Source organism: Dromaius novaehollandiae, chromosome 9 (genome assembly GCF_036370855.1).
Source record: "Dromaius novaehollandiae isolate bDroNov1 chromosome 9, bDroNov1.hap1, whole genome shotgun sequence".
NCBI classification, from domain to species: domain Eukaryota; kingdom Metazoa; phylum Chordata; class Aves; order Casuariiformes; family Dromaiidae; genus Dromaius; species Dromaius novaehollandiae.
This window is the reverse complement of record NC_088106.1, coordinates 26,473,103-26,492,542: the sequence shown is the minus strand read 5'-3', so window position 1 is coordinate 26,492,542 and position 19,440 is coordinate 26,473,103. Positions and strand designations below refer to the sequence as shown.

The following is a 19,440-nucleotide window of genomic DNA, read 5'->3' as shown; positions in this document are numbered from 1 at the left end:
ACCGCGGCAGGAGCAGAGCAACACCAGCAAAGCCCGGCACAGAGCTGTCACGGGCTGCAGCATCTCCACCAGCGGGAACATCTCGCCTGCCTTGGGAGGTGCTTTAAGTCCCACCTTCACGTTTCCATGTAATTCACTAGCCTGGTGTCTGTCTGACAGCGATTTGCAGGTGTTTGAATGCTGCCGAGGAAATTCAGACAATTCAAAAGAAAATGAATTTGCTTAAACAAACAGCTAACTCTTCCCCCTTTTTTCCACCAGATGTTGTTTTACCTGCCTGAGACTTGCATTTCAGGAGAGCTCTAGGCCTCTGCTCCTACCTGGGGTGGCCAGTTGATGGGGGGAGGATCGCTGGGCTCGCTCCTGATCCCTGCTGAGGCACCAGAAATGTTTCCCTGGTCCTCCAGGATTCAAATGACCAGCACTTCATGTTTTCCTTTCCAAATATTAGAGATCCTCTCTGCCTGCTTCTCTGAGAAGATCTGGGAAATAAAACACCTTTCAATTGGTCCTTCGTACTCTGCGCCCTCCGAGTTTATTTTCCTTGCCATGTAACATTTTCCGCATGCATCGAATTGAAAATTCACCTCCTAAATTCAGCACACATGCATGCTTCTTTTGAGCAGCACTCATACAGCGTGGAACTCACGGATGCTATATGCCACTAATAGGTAGTAGCTAATATGGCACAATCATTTTAAAGGTGGGAGAAGGACTCTTACAATGTTGTTTGCTGTCCCTTTAGAAAGTGGTTGAATTTGGGCCAGGGAGTAAGGAAGATTGTTCAGTAGTTTTTTTTTTTTTTTTTTTTTTTTTTGTCTAATCTAACTTCCAAGCTTCCTCAGTTTTAAGCTTACAATATTTTAAATTATTAAATTTTAATGAGAATTTTGTATTTACAACTTTGACATATGCCCTACGCATGGTGATGATGCACCACATACAGTTCAATCTTCTTATTTTGTGTTTCCTCCTCAATGCAAGATCAAACTTTTACAGTGGAATATATGTGTTTTTAAGGATTGGATGAAAATTAATCCTGCTTCCTTGTACAAACAAATTCTCCAGGTGTTGTGGTTGTTTTGAACTAATTTCTAAGAGATGAGGCCTGAATTCTTTTTTTAATGCAGAACTTGAATATTTCTTCACAGCATAGGCTAGATACTAAAACAAATCCTGCTTTGGATTGTTTGCCTGTCATACATGAATGCTGGCCTCCTATCTCGAAAATGTCGTGTCTTGGTGACAAGTGCAACACAGAACTTTCAAGTAAAACAGTCATCAGGAAAATTGCAATATGTTTCTGTCTTGCCTGGGAGCCTGGTAGTGCATGGGTCACCAACAAAGCAGATTATATGCTGGTGACTGCCAGATTAATCTGAGCATCTTTGCCTACTGACTTGCATGATATTATTGTAGTTTTTTTATACTTCCATTTTACTGAAACTTTGCTGTAGTGACAGGCCATGCCTGAGCTTTTGTGCAACAGTTGGCGAGAGCTTTGGCCCCAGGGCCTTGATTTTTAGAATGGGGGGAAAGGTCCTAAAGAGGGCAAAACTGTTTGAGCAAACTGATCCTCACAAAGTGCTGACAGTAGTGTCTAGCAGGAGGGCGAATGAAATGGATAGAAAAATAGCGTGAACGTGAGTATCAAAATTTATTTTGTTTTAAATTTGTATCTATAGGCATTGTAATCAGGTGGTGAATAATTTATCTTTATGTTAGTATTTGATATTTTTAATTTTAAAATAGTTTTGAGTTTGCAAAGTTAAGACCTGATGAAAGATTACAAATTCAAAGTATAATTCCTCAGCTGGGTCTTCTGATTTTCCCTTGCTGTGATTTTTTTATGGTAAACATACACTGTGATAAAAGTGTTCCTAAGAAAATACTCAGATGTCAGAATATTTAAGTATTCCAGTTGCCTCATGACATTTAGATTCCAGTTCTCTAATGTTCTTACGTGATAAATTATTTTGTAGGCAGGTCTTTTTGATGCTTATGTAGAGGATAGGCTTGTGACTTGTGTAAAGAAAAATTCATCCATTGTGTGCATATAAACTGTTTCAATAGGTTTCTAACATCAGAAATCTTGGGAGGCTCCTTTGAAAACTAACTTCTGTCGGGAGAATGGCATCATCTTTGCCACAATCTTGTGCGTTGCTGCTGGCTTTGGCAGGATTCACCATGGTACTTGTCACGACCATGTCCAACAGATGGACAGTTTCCAGCACCGCAGCCGTGTTAGTTCCTGCAGACTGGGTTTCGGAAGGTCTCTGGATGGAGTGCACAGTTGCTGCTTTGGGAACAGTACAGTGCAAGAATTTTTTCTACATGTTGAGTTCAGACAGTAAGTTTGTGTGGCATACTTATATAAAATCTAGGGATGTAATTTTATTCCTTCTTTTGAGAGAGCCTATTAGCTCAGTTGCAGTTGCTACAGAGGTACTAGTATAGACAGGATTTGTCCTTTTTTTACCTGCAGACAGGCTAAAATGGCCTTAGTGAAATCCATGCGCTTTACCCTGCCATTCAGCTCAGTACTTACTGTTGCTTTGTTGCCATCTGTGTTGTGTTGGAATAGAAGTATGAATGATATGCAATGAGTCTGCGATTTTTTGATTGATTTTGGAGGAAAAATTATCATTTTACCCAGGCTCGTTCTTAGCTACAAGCAGATCAGACGTCAATGAGTGTCGGTGCTTGTGTGTGCTTTGCCACAAGACAGAATTTTTCAGATATTCCAAAACTTGTTTGATAATTTATGCTAAGTCTGCATATTTGTTCTAGTATTCCTCAAAGGTGGCCAGCTTAATTTAAAATGTGTCTGTACGAGTAATGCTTCTATGTTTTCTAAGCTAGCATGGTAACTTATCTGCAAATAGCAAAAGAAGAGTTGTCTTTCTAGGGACTGGAAATTATTTTGCTTGGATTATTCTGCTCTTTTTATATTTTTCTGTTAAACACCCTTTTTGTGGTAAAGGACCAGGAAGGACTGATGTATTTAAGTGCTTTCCTCAAAAAATTGAGCAGAGAAGCAGTTGCAGTATAGCCTTTGAAAACTGGTGTTTTGGTAAGATTTCTGTCTTAAACAGAACGTTCCATTTACTGTTTTTCAACTTTCTATATTGTGCAGTCACTTTATTAGTTATATTGCCATGGAACCGTATCTTCAAATGTTCCTTGTTTTGTAGATCCCCGATTGTCATTGCTGGTTTTCTGGACTTTTTTTCTGGATTTTTCCAGCTGATTTATTCTTGCTGTGCTTTGCTTAAACCTGGATGCTGGTCTTACAAATATCACGTCTCACAGGCTATGAAGGTTTGTTTTTCTTGACACAGATGTGGGCTCCAGTGAAGTCAGAACTTCCTAACTGCAAGGCAGATTTCTAAAACACGACTGCCTGAAAACTCTCAAGATTCAGCTCAGGCCCCTGAGTCTTGTGGCCTCATCTACTTTCTTAATGATGGTGCCAGGTTGAGAATAAGTATTCAGCATCCGAAATGAGTCCAATTTTGTAGCCTCAGAAGGAGGCTAATTGTATCATTCCAAGTACTTTAGTAACTCCACTCAGGTAAGTCGGAGGCAACGTCAGCGTTTCATACCGTTCTGTTTCAGTTGTGCAGATACCCGGTAGGAGAACACTCCTCTCCAGGACATCCTGTGTGCGGATACCAGGAGGCCCAAATTTCACTTAGAAACCTAGATCTGATTTCTGGAAATCAGAGTGGTGAGACGGGACCGATGGTCCTTCAGTGCTCATATGCCATAGCGAGATGGGTATGGCTTGTAAGACAGCGTGGCAGCTGCACGTGGGCTCACCTAACAGGGAGAAACAGTGCTCTTTCTGAAAGCAAGTAAACATATCAGTGGCCTCACCTGATGAAAAGTCATAGCAGACACAGAAAAGCAGCAGACTGAGCAGGCAGCCGTTCAAACCCTGCCACTGAGCGTAGTGTCTTTCCATGTTGGCTGTACTGAAACTGCACAAGGGAGGGTGGCTGTCCCACATTCAGCGTCTGCATGTCTCCATGGCCAGGACAAGCATCCAAGTGCCACTAGAAAAAGGTAATTTCCTGGTCAGCTGAAGCCATTTCTTCCCCATGTCCTTCTCTTCAGTCCCTTCCTGTGAACCCCTCCCCAAATCGCAGGAGAGGATCCCTGGTCAGCAGGGCTCTGCTAGACGGCTGCAGCGCGCAAAGGGCTGCTTGTCCTAGAAACTGCAAAGGATCCTTCCTGCCACCTAACGGACGCTTGGTACGGCTGCTCGGGGAGGAATCGCCGTGTGTCGCAGGGCTGCTCCTCTCCTTACCGCGTGGTCTTGAACAAATCCACAGAAGTGACAGAGATCAGAAAGATACAGCTTGTGTTGATCAAACATTAAGGTGCTAATTCTCTGAGTAATTTTCTTCCGACTCTACTGCTTGATTTGATTAAAAATACATTTTTTTCTGCCTGTAAACCCTCTCAGCCGTATTATATGCAGGTATGCTCCGGTTTTTGAATATCTGTTTAACTTAAACTAAGAGAGGGCTATTAGCAATTTCTCTCCAAGGTCATATATCACCTATCTGGGTGCATCTACATTAGCATTTTACTTGCATCAGGTGTACCCTTTTGTAGTGAATCCTCCAATTATTCCTAGTTACCACACTTGGTTTGCATTGTGAAGTGCTTTTGGAGTGTGCAAACTGGATTCCTTGTGGATGCAGCTAAGCAGGGAAATGTGCCCCAGGAACACACCGCACGCCTGCCAACCTGTGATGGGCATTCAGGTCACCGGCCCAGATTAGAGCAAGTCTAAGTAAAATGCCCAGATTGTAGGTGGTGTTGATGTGGGGCGATCAACGCCAGCTGGTTTACTCTGCTGATGCCTATGCTGCTGCACTGTAGCACTTGCTATTATGGCTATAGCCTCCGTTTACCAAATTTAGTGAAAAAACAGTACTATATTCTTCAACACTTCTTTTTCCCTTAAAGTACAGTAATTTCCTTAACGGAATGGTTAAAATGGTGCCATATGAGAAAAACTCATGTGTTCCAGGTCTGCAGTTCAATCTTTTCTGCTTATATGTGTGCTTTATGAGTGCCTATCAAAATAACCTTCTTAACAGCCATTAGGAAAAGAAAAATTCTTTATGAAAACTACTTGTGGCCGCAATAGAAAAATCTGGGGACACTTGGTTCAGGTTCCCAGCTAAACTCAACTTTGAAATTCCTGTAAGCAGAACTGATCTCCGAGGTTGCCAGAGTAACACCTGTGTATGGATAAATTAATTGGAAACTCTTTGAAGAGCTTTTAAGGGGATGCTGATGCTTCAGTGTATTCATTTTACTGTGCCATCATTTTCAAATTGCAGTGACCTTTTCCTAGCAGAAGGAGAGGATTCTGTAGAAGTGTCCTTAGAAGATGAATTCTTACCACATCACCATCCAGTTTCTTTAAAAAATCACAAGTACAGGGCTGCACATGATCATACTGGCTGTGCTGCCAAATCTGTTCTTATTTAAGTCAATGGTGAAGCTCCTCCTGGTTGCCAAGGGGGCAAAAACGGCCACAGTGGCATTGCAGTGTCCTTGTGCAACCAAAACCTGGTCGTCTTCAGCACAGGCTCAAAATGACCAGTGAATCTGGAAAACCAGATATATCTGTTATGAGCAAGCTGAGGCTCTCACAATAAATGATCCTTTTGGTAGTCCTTATGTAAACACTGTGTAATGCCACGACTCTGCGGCTGTGCTGCATCATAGCATAGCTATTTTCTGAAGAAACTGTGGCTCCAGTTCCTGGGCATAAGAGCAGGTTACCACTGTGAGAGAAGGTTAACCCTATTTACATACACAAGTCATTTAAGGTATTAAAATTAGTGGGTGATGTGAAATGAGTCTATGATTGCATATAGTTAAGGGCAAAAGCAAGTTTATACAGCTCTACTTTGTCTAGAATAGATTTTTTTATACGAATATAAATAACCTCTGATAAACATGCAATCAGCTGATAGGTGTCGTTGTCATGGCTGCATTCCAGTATACATGGGACTATGTTTTAGGAGTGCATCAGTTTAACTATGGATCAATAGACGGTAAAATATTAATGAAAATCAGTTATCCACAAACTTAACATTCCTGAAATAAGCTCGCAGTACAGCTGCTGTCCATTTTAGCTAAGCTAGAGGCTACTCTTGGTTTACTTATGACCATAATTCTAAAAATGTGCTAAATCTTCTATGAAACTTCCTACTTGGAAGTTTCTAGAGGAGTTTTGCCATGAAGAAAATAACACAACAAAGCTTGAGTTGATTTGATATCAGACAGCAAATTACAAGCAGTTTCGGTGTACATTTCCTATGTAAACTGTAATCGATTTGAGAGAAGGAGAGACAGAGATAAAATATTTGCCACGATCATCACTCTGACAAAATCGTGTGTAAGCATACTGGCGGGACTTTATAGGCTGGGGTTAAGAATAGGCTTCTTTTGTCACTTCTCATTAATATTGGCAGTAGTTTAAAAAACACTAATGCCTGTCATAAACTGTTCCCACTTCTTATTGTCATACCCTGGAAGCCTTATCTCTGGGGCTGAGCAAAGAGCAAAGGTAGCCTCATTTTGGAGTGAAAGCCAGAGATAAAACAGCAAGGAGGCTTCTGAAAGAAGACACGTTTTTCATTCACCTGGTTACAATCTAATTATAGGGGTATTAACTGCTACTACTCACAAGCATGTCTGCTGCTTTGGAAATTGCTGGGTTTCTTCTGTGTTTGGGTGGATGGACACTTATTGGCGCTACTTTGCCGCATAATTACTGGAAAATCTCCAGTACGTATGGTAGTGTGATCACGACGTCTACATTATTTGAAAACCTCTGGAAGAGCTGTGCAGAAGACAGCACTGGCGTGTCCAACTGCAGAGACTTTGACTCTATATTTGCGCTGCCTGGTATGTGGCTTTGCTCAGACTTGACTATATTGGTGAAGGTTTTGTTGGAAGGAAGTAGTAAGATTTTTGTTTTGGTCATCTGGTAGTATTGGAAAACAACATTGACTTTTTGGCCAACAAAGAATTTGTGGGCTACAGTAAAAAACACCTTCTTTAAGCAACAGAATATGTCAAACACATTAGGAAAAGCTATAAAATAAGGCTATAAAATAAGGCAAATGAAGTCACTTGATTAAGCATTTACTTTAGTAGGCATTTTAAATATTGTGTCATCTCTTTGCTAGCATCTTGTGGGAAGATTTATTGCACAAGTCTTATGACAAATCCTTATTTATTTGGAATTACTGTATAGGCATTCTTTTGCAATACTTGACAGCCAATGTACTGTATCTGGAGTTTTCTCATATGCTTTGGTAAAAAAATAGTATTTACAGTGAAGAAGTGGCTAGTATTTCTGGCATGTTGAGACTGAGACTCATACATAATGGAAGAAATAAAATGGGGATATGTTTTAAATTAATTTATCTGCCAGAAGCTGGTAACTAACATCTTGTTGGAGGTGGTTCTAAATATCAGCAAATTTAGAGTTAGATTTTGATGCTGTTTCCTGGGCTATGTATCAGTTTTCAGTAGTATTGTGGATTGTCCTCAAATGTTTAAGGCAATATTCTGCACATAGTAAGTAGCTTTATAGACAGGTAACCTAGTTTTTATTAATCTTGAATGTCTGTAGATACTCATCTCAGAATAAGAATGTCTTCCCTATTAGTTGTATCCGCACTGGGAGGTGGTTGAAGTAATGAGGAAGGAGGATACTCCTGTTGTGGAGAGTGTGTAACATAGGATTAGTCAGAATTAAGGAGGTGATTTTTCTCCTCTCTCTCTTGCTCAGCCTGAAATCAATCGATGTTATTGACCGGCTCTGAAAGGGGCATAGAAACACTGGGAAGCTGCATAGCTGTGTCCAGTGCTTAGGGAATAATCCGTTCTTTTAATTTTTCAGTGTTAACTAACAAATGGTATTAAACTGCATGTGTGTATTAAGAGGAACATAAAAGATACCCTATATAAATTCGTTAGGCTCAGCAAGAGCAGGATATTGTCCATCTGCTTTTCCTCTGCAGAGCACTTAGGCGAGGTCCCATTTGGCTCATGCAAAGCCCCTGGAGGGGCTGGTTGAGTCCATACTGTTGCTGGCCCTGTGCAGCATCTTGTCGTGGTGGTATCCACATGGGACGTGACCCCTGAGCGTGGGAGACGTGGGCGCCTGGCCGCATCTGGGCAGGGTCACAGAGCTGCTGGTGGAGGCACAGGAGCAGCGTGAGTGGGTAGGCTATAGCCGAAGGGAAGGGAAAGCAAGCAGCCAGGCTCCTGGGGAGCTGCCGGCAGCAACACGGGGTCAGAGGAAGGGGAGGACAAGGGCAGGCAGCAAGTGCATTAACCGGCCAGGCTCTGAAAGTCACTGTTTGAAGATTAACTTCCATGCAGCTGAACAAGACATCAGTTACTCTCGTTACTTGAGAAGACGGCAGTATATTTGGGGGTACAGACAGGGGAAAAGGAAGGCTAAAAAAGCGGCTTGCAGAATTGTAGGGAAGAAAAAGTTTTAGAAAGAAAAATTGAGTAAAATCAAAAGCAACAAGTTAGGGGACACTGAAGTTTAGAAAAAGTCAAGAAGATAGTTCGCCAAATCAGGAAAGAGGAAGAAGGTGGGGTTGTTAGCGATGCATCTGCAGATATGAGGCCAGGCAGACTGAAGAACAATCATTGAACAGTTTAGGTGTGTTTCAGACTGCTTTTAAGAAACTTAGCTGCAACTGTGACAACAGAAGATGCCAGAGGTTATTAAAAAAAAAGGTGTCTTTGTTCATGGGGTGTTATGGCTGCTCATAAAGGCCGTAAGCATGGCCATAAAGATTTACCGTAACGGTTTCCTCTTTGGCATCGATAGCTCTGTGGAATGACTCTGATTTCTCCTTTGTGTGTGGAGAATATCAGGCTTGGCTCTTTTAAACAGATTTACAGCTTTTGAATTCAGCTGGCCATTAGCTTAGTATATCATTTTTACCTCTTCTTTTATAGAATGAGGTACTTTCTTCATCCTTGGATGTCTGTCACAGACAATCCAAAGCTTTATAAACCTTTATGTGTGAGAGAAGTATTCTATAGGATTTAGATTTCAATTTATTCAGGAAGCAGATTTTTTTTTGGTGATCGTTAAATATTATTCAGGCACATGCCTAGCACTTGGATAGCCAAAGGTTAGAGTGTTCTTTGTATGGATATTTCCCCAAACTAACTGTGAAGTAGGTAAAGAAATGTCGAGACCACAGATGCTGAATCAATTAAGACTGGGATGTTCACAATATGATTTAAACTTTTAGAGATTTTTAAGATCACAAATGTGTGCAATGTGGACCTTTTTAAAGCAATATTGCATAAGACTAAAGCAATGTCTGACTACCTGGTATAGTTAGCACTATATATCTAGTCACAACTGGGAGATCAAACATTTGATATAAAGCAGTTAGCTGCCAAATGCCTTTTAAACTCTTTTCTTCTTTTTAAGGTTCCATGGGTGTTTCTTCCAATGGTGAGATTTAGCATCACTTCTTACAATTAGTTTTGATTAATAAAACCAATTGACTTGTATTTTGTTCAATAAGCTCATTTTATAAGAAAAAGACAACAGAAAGGTGAGGTTTCTAGACTGTGAAATGAGCTGCTCAGTTAAGGCTGTTGAGATTATTGTTTTGTGGTACGAAGAGGATAAAGCATGAAAGCTTTTCTATTAATATAGCCACTGGATTGCAAGCAGTTAGCCTGAGGGTAGCTTTAGGGCCCTCGAAAGAGATGGGGAGTCCTGTTTAATACTGTAGGATTTCCAAAGAGCTGAACCATAACTTGCTGGATCCCTGCTGCTGATGTGGCATATGACCCAAACGAGAAAGCAATGCTGATGCTGAGTGCATGTCCAAACTCTTATCTTCTGCAGGCAAAACCCTTAAACTGTTGATGGTACCTTGGGGGCGCGTTTCCCCTTTTATCATTGTCTGTTTTTTTTCCAGAAATTTTTTAAATTGATGTTTATTATAGCATTAATTCCTCAAACACTACTACCCTTTCATGCCTCATTGTACTTACCTCATGACTACGTGTAGCTGTCTTTGGTCCCTGCCCAGGCTCACAGGACCAATACTCTCAAGCTGAATAAAGCCATAGTCAGACAACTGAGTGTGAGTGTGAATCCATCACTTCTCCTTTTGTTTCTGTGCCTGAATTTCATTTTCTGGAGAACTAGCTGGCTCACTCCGATACCGAGCCACAGCACAGGTTACCGTGCAGCACGGGAAGGCCATCAGGGAGCGTGTGCGCGAGGGCCAGCCCGGGTGCTGTGACTGGCTAGCCGTGGCCGGCTCAGACCCTTCGGACACCTGCCTAGGAGCCAAGCCCTGCCAAGCCCTGACGCTTGGCATCTTTTTTTGTGAAGGAAGTAAAACTTACAAAAATCTCCCCTGTTAGACCAAAGTGTGTTGGGAAGTGATCACCTCATAAAAAAGCTGCCAAAGTGTCGTCAGACCTAGAACCTGCCAAATTCAGGGCACCATTTTAGGGAGTCCAAAGTCCCTCTCTGATCTTCCTGCTTTTTCTGGTTAATAATCTGTCCCCATTTTTTGTGTGACTGATACCTAAGTGTGAAGACCAGAAACTTGAGAGAGGGAAAATTGTCAGCCTAAGCAGAGAAAGAGCTTTGAAAATATTGCTGGAGATGGTCCCAAATTCCCAAAAGTACCGCACCACCGTTAACCTCCCTGCAGAAGGAGGTGTAGGGATGCGAGAAGACTTCTGCAGGTCTGCCGTCCAGCTCATCTCCCGCTTGATATCCCTACTCAGAGCGTGAAGGCCCCACTAGCTCCATCAGGTTCTTGCCCATCTTTCACTTGCTTTTGGCAGTAGCAAAGCAGCCCATGGCCAGGGCTTTTCTTCTCTTGCTCTGGCAGCACCAGGGCCCCGTGCTGAAGGTAGTCTGGGCACGCCGTTCATAACTGTAAGGAAATCACCAAGAGTCCTAGGTAGGAGACTTATTTCTGCTCCCATAAGTGACCATATATACCACTGCTTGTTTTCACAGGATTTGAAGACATAAACTATGAAGGGCTTTTTATATTTTTTTTCAGAGTTTACCAATGCTTCTATAACGTGCAAGTGTAGTTTGGCATTGAAATCTGATTGAATTTAGCTATAAACATACGTCTTTGATGTTTCTCTGACAACAAAATCATACAAGATTCACTCCTTACTGTTCCTGTTAACTTTCTGACTGATCATTTATTTTTTTTCTGGAATAGACTTAATTTCTGTGTAGATCCTGATACTTTTTTTCTTTTTCCTCTCTTACGCAGTTCATGTTCAGGCATGCCGTGCCCTGATGATTATTTCCATCCTTTTGGGATTCATAGCTACGGTGCTCTCGCTGCTTGGTTTAAAGTGCACACGTATTGGATTGAATAATGAAGATGGAAAAGTGAAGTTTGCTGTCACAGGAGGATTTATCTATATTTTAGGAGGTAATATTGAAGCTGAAATAAGAATGCTATCAGTACTTTGTATTGCTTTCTTAACTAGACTAAATGAAATGAACATTTATTCATGGTTTAAAGCTGCACGACCCTCAAAGGAATCACTCACTTTTGTGCCGCTTTAACATTTTTTTGGTAGGTCTCTGTTCCCTGGTGGCTGTTTCTTGGTATGCTGCGACGGTTACGGCTCAGTTCTTTGACCCATTGCATACTGGAACCAAGTAAGTTAATAGATCTGCTGTAGCAAACTGTTTCGTGTTTTGAAGGTGGCAGCACTAAGGCCAGCTGCTCCAGGGTTTCACACCCTGCGTGGGCCCCTTGTCCAGTCCTGTGGATGGACAAGTCTCTCTTCAGGGCAACTTTTCACCTCAGAGATTTTTTCCTTTGGTGGGGAGGAAGGAAAGGTCTCCTCTGGCTGGGTTAGTGAATGTTTCCCAAATTTGTCTTGGATCATCGGCATGGAGTACTCCATTATATTAGCAATCTGTGATCATTTTCTGCAAAATGTAGAACTGAAATTAATGGTGCACAGGGCCTTCCCAGCAAGAAATTTTCTTCATCTGCGACTGAACTTGATCCAAAATGGTTCCCTCCTTCTTGCCTGGCTCTTTGTCTAATTCAGAGTGCCTCCCCCTAATATTTGTGCCTCCTCTGTACAGGTACCCTGATCTTGTAGAGGGAGGTGAAATACAGAATAAGTGAACAAGTGGTAGAATTATTATGCTATTCCAGAGCTTTCTCATGTTAATGTGAAATCTTTTCCTCATGGCTGTTTCTCCCCAAAACGATTTAAGAGAAAATGAGAATGCTTAATCCTCGGGGACAGTGCAAAAAAGAAAAAAAAAAGCCAAAAAACCCTCTTTTGTCATCGCTCTGTACCATACCACTGTTCTGTTACATGGGGCCATGATCTTGGACACCGTCTTCATGTTGCATCTCCCCCTAGGTCCCTACATCCGAGCTGTTCTCAGGGGAGCATGCATTTCACCTCAGTTTAGCTGTCTGAGGTTTAGGCATCTAGTCTAAGTTACTCATCCAGGCTCCGTCTCCAGTCGGTGGAGAGACAGGCACACGCAGTGCGAGCTAAGAGAAGTGCCTGTCTCTCCGTGCCAGCCCCAGACGGAGCTAATGCAGCTGCCGTAAGCGGGTAGGCAGCGAGCTTGTCGCCTGCTGCCTTTGGGTGAGGTGAATCCCGTTCTGTGCCTCCTGCAGAACCTTTCGGCACAACGAACCTCGCACATTTCTCATCCAATTACATTTTTCACCTTGTGCATCAGCTGCAGGAACTGATATTTATGTCACCTTGATGAATGCCGCTTTCCACATTCCTGTCCATTAGGAAGACTGGGAGGAAGATTGTTCTTGGCTGTCACTTAGAATAGGTCATTTTTTCATGGCTGCTTCTTCTTTGGCATCAAATATATATTGCGTTCTTTCCCCTTCAGGTCCTTCATCATCAGTGCCTGCTCGCTCCATCATTTATTGCTCTTTGTTGACAGGGTGACTCCTGTTTCTGGGAAGGCCATGGTACCAGCAGCCGCTACCATCTGTTTGTTCACTTTTTGAATGGGCATTTTCTAATTTTTACCTCTGCCGCTGCTCCTTTTGGGAGGAGTGTGAGATGTTTACATGCCTCAGATACACAAACATCTAGAGCTAGATGCAAATAGCTTGCAAAATTCTAGCCAATAGCTAGAGTTCTGTACCCCTCAGTCTAAATACCAAAGATATTTTAGACTTTCACCTTTTCTTCTTCATAGCATTGTGATGTAGACTTAATTGACTCTCACGAAGAAATGTAAAAACAATATAGAAACCAACTCAAACTGAGTAGCAGTGACCTGCAGGTAGCTGAAGAATGTTACTCAAGTGTCCCACTTACCTTAAAGAAGTTCAGTAAATATTTTTTGCCATATATTAGCAGCTCAACATTTGTCTGCCTTATGAATTAAAATGTGTCAAAGTTTGTGGGAGTATCACCTCATAGAGTTGAGCATAAACAAGCTTAGAGGAAGGAAAACCTGTATTCTTGTCTGATAGAGAAGCAACGATCTTCAAAACTAAATGCCAGCTGAGGACAGCTTATCTTGGGCAATAAGTTTATCAGTTGGTAGCAAGGGTAGAGGTGACTGGGTGGTTTCTTTGGAGAGGGGGAAAGGGAGAAGGAGACAAATAATACATTGTCTGTGGAACATGAAAGAGCTGCTCAGAGGGAGAGGGAAGGTATATAACGTGCCGGTACCTCTACCAAGTCTGTAGTTTTTAGATCAGTAGAACTATAAATCTTTAGATCCCAGGATCATATTTGAATTGTTTTATAGGTTCCCCTTGAGGATCAGTACTGAGAGGTCAGAGGTGCAGTGCTTTGTTACGAATCAAAGTACTTTAAGCAATTACTTTTGATGTTTTTAAGTTGTCCTTACCTTACCAAACAAGCAGTTACAAAGAAATTGCGCTGGTTAAGACATTTTTTTAAATGTTTTCTGTCCCCTTGAGAGAATTATCTGAGGGGCAATAAATGCGTTAGAGGGCCTAAATGACTGATGATAAGGAATTCCAGTCAGTAGACTAGTTAGGGAGTTTTATAGTTATCTGCCGTTGCTGCGGGGCTCCAGCATCAATGCATGTTAATCAGTTACCAGTTTTTTTGTGTTCAGTAGCTAAAGAGAACTTTTGGTGTATCTAAACTTGATGTTTAAAACTATTGTTTTAGGCAGCAGCTCTTGGTGAAGTAACTTTGTTCATTTGTAAAGGCAGGCATACTGTGGTCTCTTGAGTAAGTTTATTCCCCTTGGACTCAGTGAGAAGGGCTTATTTTAATTCAATTACAGGCCAGTATTGATCATCATACTTATCAAACTGGCAAATCTGTTTTTTTGGACTGCATGTTTTTCTACATTCAGCAAATAAGTTAGTTTTACTGTTAGTTCTTACAGAAACTTGCATACAACAGTGAAGGAAACCTTAATTCTCCTGTTCCTTACTATTCCTCCAGCGTTTTTTCCCCCCACTTCTTGAGTGCCATTTGAGCTGATAAGTGTCCTTTGCTCTGTGTTTGCACGGTGCCCAGTGCAGTGGGGACCTGAGCTCTGCTCGGGCTCCGCTGTGTGATGGGAGCACGGCGAGGAGTGACCTCCTAGGAACCACCAAAACATTCCTGCTAACAACCAGCTCTGCAATCAGGAGCACTGATAATCTCAAATAATGATTTTATTTTTACAGATAGCAAGAAAATAAATGCACTTTTCAGGTTTCAGCATACCTTCCACACAGGCCGTGAGACTCACCTTGCCCTTGCTAATAGCTGTGGCACTGAAGTCACTTGCTGGAGCTGAATGATTCAGACCTCTCTATCTGTGTCATGAGAAATAGTTGACCACAGAAATTAGTTTTCTATGGACATGATTGCTAAGTCGCCTATAAACAGCTGTTTGTATAGGGCTAGATTTTCCGTTCTGGTAGGAAAATCAGGAAGGAGTAATTGTTTTCTGTGTAGTCTTACAGCAAACTTAAAATCCCCAAGAATATTCAGCGCTCTGTCCTTGCTGATTTTTTTGTTAAGTTATTACCAGTTACTCTCTGTTGCTGAAAGACATTTATGAGTGATCCCAGGATGAACAAGAATAGTTCCCCATTTTGCTGTATAGAACAAGACCCTTCAGGAAATCCCCCAGTCCAAGAAAATCACTCATAAAGAATCTTGACCAGAAGAGTAGGCATGATTGAACCTGCTACCATCTGGCAGGAGTTTGACAAAAAAAAGAGGAAAATGGAAGTTTTTATGTTTGAGCAAGAACTATAGCTGTGATGTTGTTTTACCCCTGTGGACTGAGATACCTAAGGTACAACAGAGTTCCTCTCTTGTGTGCGTCCTTCACATGTACTTATATTTAGCGTGTGCTCTATCCAAGTACTCGATGGAATGGTAATATCTAAAGTTCGTCAGCAGCTGGTCACCCTTGTCCTGGGTTTGGTTCTTAAGAACCTCAGTCAGTTAAGACCTGTAGAGGCAGGATTAATTAAGGGGATTAATGAGTAATGGTCAGACAGCTAATCCGGAATTCAGCAAATGCAAATGAATACGCATATAGCTTTTCTTTTTCCATTTTCCTTTTGAACTATTCAAAGTGATTGCTTTAGATGGATTCTGTTCTTAGAGTCACCCTCTCTCCTTTATGACCAACAATTTACTGAATGAACACAGTTATTTATTGCTACTTATCTTTATGGTTGCTTATCACTTTCTGGTCTGTCACTGATTTAGCAGTGCACTTAAATATATACTTAAGAGTTTTACTGAACAGAGACGGAAATGGGTCTCTTTTCCTGAAGTACCTTTCAGTTACCTGCTTGCTTCCCAGAATGGCATTTGTTTGCATGATTCATGCACCTTATGGCTCCGTCTGAAGTAACCGCATCTGGTATCACACCATATAGTATAAGAGCAGAGAAATGTCTAAAATGTCTCTATGTGATTCTGTTACATGCTGCTTCCATGAAAGATTTTATGTTTCAGGTATGAACTAGGAGATGCTTTGTACTTAGGCTGGGCCGGAGCTATTCTTTATATGCTTGGTGGGATCTTCCTGACCTGTTCGTGCAAAAGGAATACAAGTGGGAAATACAGGTAACTTTGAATTTGTCAGTTGAAATAGCAACTGTTAATTATATGCTAGTAATACCCATTTTCTATCTGTATACTATTCTCTCTCCCTCACCCCAGTATAAAGCTGCAGCCGTATTAAGTCCAAACAGGAAACTGTAACTACTAATTCAGTGCTATGAGGCATCACAGGCTTGTACCAAATACTTGTACCCCCCCCCCCCAAATACTGCACTTTTGATACGTCACAATCAGCAGTCATCTATTACTAGTCTTTTATAATTCCAGGTACTGTTGATGCTGCTAAAATCTGTATGATAAAAGCATGCGGTCAAAGAGCAAACTATCCTTTGTTTTGCTAAAAGAAAAGTATATTAAAACTATAGTGTATTATAATTAAGTTCTTCTGCAATGCTTGCTACTATTAAAATAATCAAATGCCACGTTTAATTTGATGAAAATGTCATCACATTTTCCTCCAAAAATATAGACTGTTAGAAGCCTATGATTTTTTTCTTGTTTCTTATGGAATGCTTTGTTGTGCATCAAATCAGAAAAAAAAAGAAAAAAAGATTTCTGACCTCCATATTTATTCTTGCCTGATTTTTTTTTCCACTTTAAATTATTCGTACATATAGAATGTCCCTGTCTCAAGAAGTGGGATGACATTGTAAAAAATAGCAGTGCTTTAGCTGGAACAACCCAAAAGGCTTGGAGGATGTACTCTCCAAAGTTAGTTAAGAGGATGTTAACACAGAAGGAAACACATCCTCACTGCTGTTGTATTTAACCTGAGGAAAGTTATGCCAAAACAGCTAATCAGGGAGAGTATTCCTCTGATACTCCATTGCATATTGAGCCTAAACTGATGTCATTTGAGTTTTATGGTAATATTTCATCAACCACTTTGGACTTTTGATCCAACTCACCCTACCTTGCCACAAAGTACCAAATATATTGAAATCTATTGAAACTCAGGTAAAACTGGTGCAGACAATAAAAGTTCCACATGCTGAAGGACAGATGAAGGGGTTGGTTAGACTCCAGATGCTTCTGTCTTCCTTTCTCACCATCTTGATTCCTGTACTAAGAACTGCAGCTTGCACATTCTTGGTGCATTCAGGTCTCGATTTGCTCCTGCTGTAGCCCGGTGACTACCAGGCCTCGAAGAAGAGCACGTGTAAGCTGGGAGCCGAGGCTGTCCCTGGTTAACAGCCCGAGGGCCTCCCACCGAGGAGCCCAGCTCTTCCTCTTCACTGCAGGACAGGCAAGAGCATGAGTCCGCCAGTTTCTGCACCTGTGTGAAGTATCTACCAGCAGTGGATTGGCTACAGCCCTAAATGAGCACCCTCCTCAGTATCTGAAATGGTAGAAGTGTGTGCAATCCTAACTATTCCGTATCTTTTTTTTCTTCATTTACAGTGGCAGCAAATATGGCTATTCTGTAGGCCAGGCCGTTCCTCAGCAGCACATTTACACCAAAAACTCTGAGGCAATCACAAGCACGAAGGAGTATGTCTAAACTCACACTTTTTTTTACATTCCTTGCAATGTTAGTAGTTTATGAACTCAAAAAAAGTGACCTAGTTCCAAGGCGCAAGCTTTCATCTTAATTTGGAGATGATACACATTTTAATACCTCCTTCTGGGAATGGTTTTAAAATGGAAATAGGCTTCTACAGAAAATGATGTGACGTGAAAGCCTGTGGCATGAAGATTTTTCTGCACGCTAAGAAGCCTGGTGTAAAATTCAGCCACAGTGTCTGATATATCGTGACAAATCAAGAGCAATGGTTTTATATTTTGGCTAACTCAAAAGTGTGGAACAGATATGCTGTAGCTGACTGCAGGTTAATATGGCTCACTGTTAGGAATGTATTGTATTTTCATTAATGGTTCACTTTCTATTTTTGTTTAGATGCTTTAGCTTTTGATGGTAAATAAGCCTTATTCCACTGATTCACTGAAATATAGGATTTTTTAGTGAGCAGTATCATGGCCATTAATAAAGATATAGTAAATATACTCTGCTTGAAGGCTCACATTATACTGAAATTCACGTTATGTATGCTAGTCAGGATGATTTATAAAAACTTTAAAAAAAAAAAATCCCTGCAAAACAACCACTCACCTCTAAACCTGCGGAACTGCAGCAAATTCCTTGTTGGATGAAATGACGATGCCAAAGATGAATGATATAGAAGGACCCAAACACAGGTGGGAGTGGAGAAACCATCTGATGAGCGTGGGCCTTCAGATAACTAAGAAGATATTCCCAATTTTAGATTTTTATTTCTGTTTTTTGAGATTTTAAAATGATTCTATTTTTAACTTTGATCAGTCTTTAACTTTAGAAACTTCTGTTGCACGTGAATCATTTAATTCAAGTAAATGCGCAGGGGCTTTAGTCTCCATCCTTGTTCAGTCATTACAATTTCTTTCTTAAACCGCCCTGCTGCTGGGGACAGGTATTTTGCATGAGGCAAGCACTTAGACACCGGAGGTGAGCTGACTTTCCTTAATACCGACTCTGAGCAATGTGGGATGGAATTTCACGCTGTACACACACGGCTTTCATAACTTGTCACTTTTAAATCGCAAATGTATTAAAACAGTTCAACAAAACACATCTGTACTTCTGTCTAATCGTAATGTCTTATGGCAAAAATGTAAATGCAGGCTGATTTAGAACAGTTATGCATCTTCCCTGATGCCCTAATAGATAAGTTCAACAGGGCAACTTGACCTAGCAGAAACCCTTTAGCCATGCTGCGTGCATACAAATGCAGCTGACTTGTATACAGCCACATTAAGGCATAAATTTGGGCATTGATAGGTCTTATTAAGCTGAAGAAGTAATGCTAAAAGGAATGAAGATTGCTTTTAGCTTGCCAGTGTTGTCCCCCCATCCCCTGCCCCTGCAGCCCCAGTCACAACTCTTTTTAAAAATCATCCGTTTGGTATTTAGGAGGATACTTTTAAAAGCAGAAAAGGTATTTAAGTTGCATGGTGGGAGCTGAACTCCTTACCACCATCTGCATATGCTGGCCTCTTTTTTTTTTTTTTTTTTTCTTTTTTATAATATATAATCTTGTGATTTTGGTATAGTTGAAAGTAAGGAAAACTCAGCAATCAGGCTGCACCCATTCATGAACATTAATTATGAGCCAGTAAGTGAGAGAGAAATTCAGACCTTGGTCTTGCATCGGCTCTTCCACTTATATCACTGTGAAGCTTAATTAAAAAACAAGAGTAGAATAAAACTGCTATGTAGTAACATATTCCTTTGTTCACTGCATTATTATCATATTCAGCATC

At 41.1% G+C, this 19,440-nt stretch overlaps 1 protein-coding gene across 2 annotated transcripts; it reads left to right on the top strand.

Annotated features, from left to right (window-relative positions):
- The first annotated feature begins 862 nt into the window (after positions 1–862).
- Positions 863–19,403, top strand: LOC112988924 (claudin-15-like). Of its 2 annotated transcripts, XM_026109766.2 has the most exons (6): positions 863–1,643; positions 2,074–2,350; positions 11,343–11,507; positions 11,659–11,740; positions 16,036–16,146; positions 17,545–19,403. In XM_026109766.2, the coding sequence occupies exons 2-6, from the start codon at positions 2,131–2,133 to the stop codon at positions 17,642–17,644; spliced, it is 678 nt and encodes a 225-aa protein (XP_025965551.2). In that variant the 5' UTR covers positions 863–1,643; positions 2,074–2,130; the 3' UTR covers positions 17,645–19,403. The 2 variants fall into 2 exon arrangements, with proteins under 2 accessions (XP_025965551.2, XP_025965552.2); XM_026109767.2 differs by lacking the exons at positions 863–1,643; positions 2,074–2,350 and adding an exon at positions 6,527–6,939.
- The last annotated feature ends 37 nt before the right edge of the window (positions 19,404–19,440 follow it).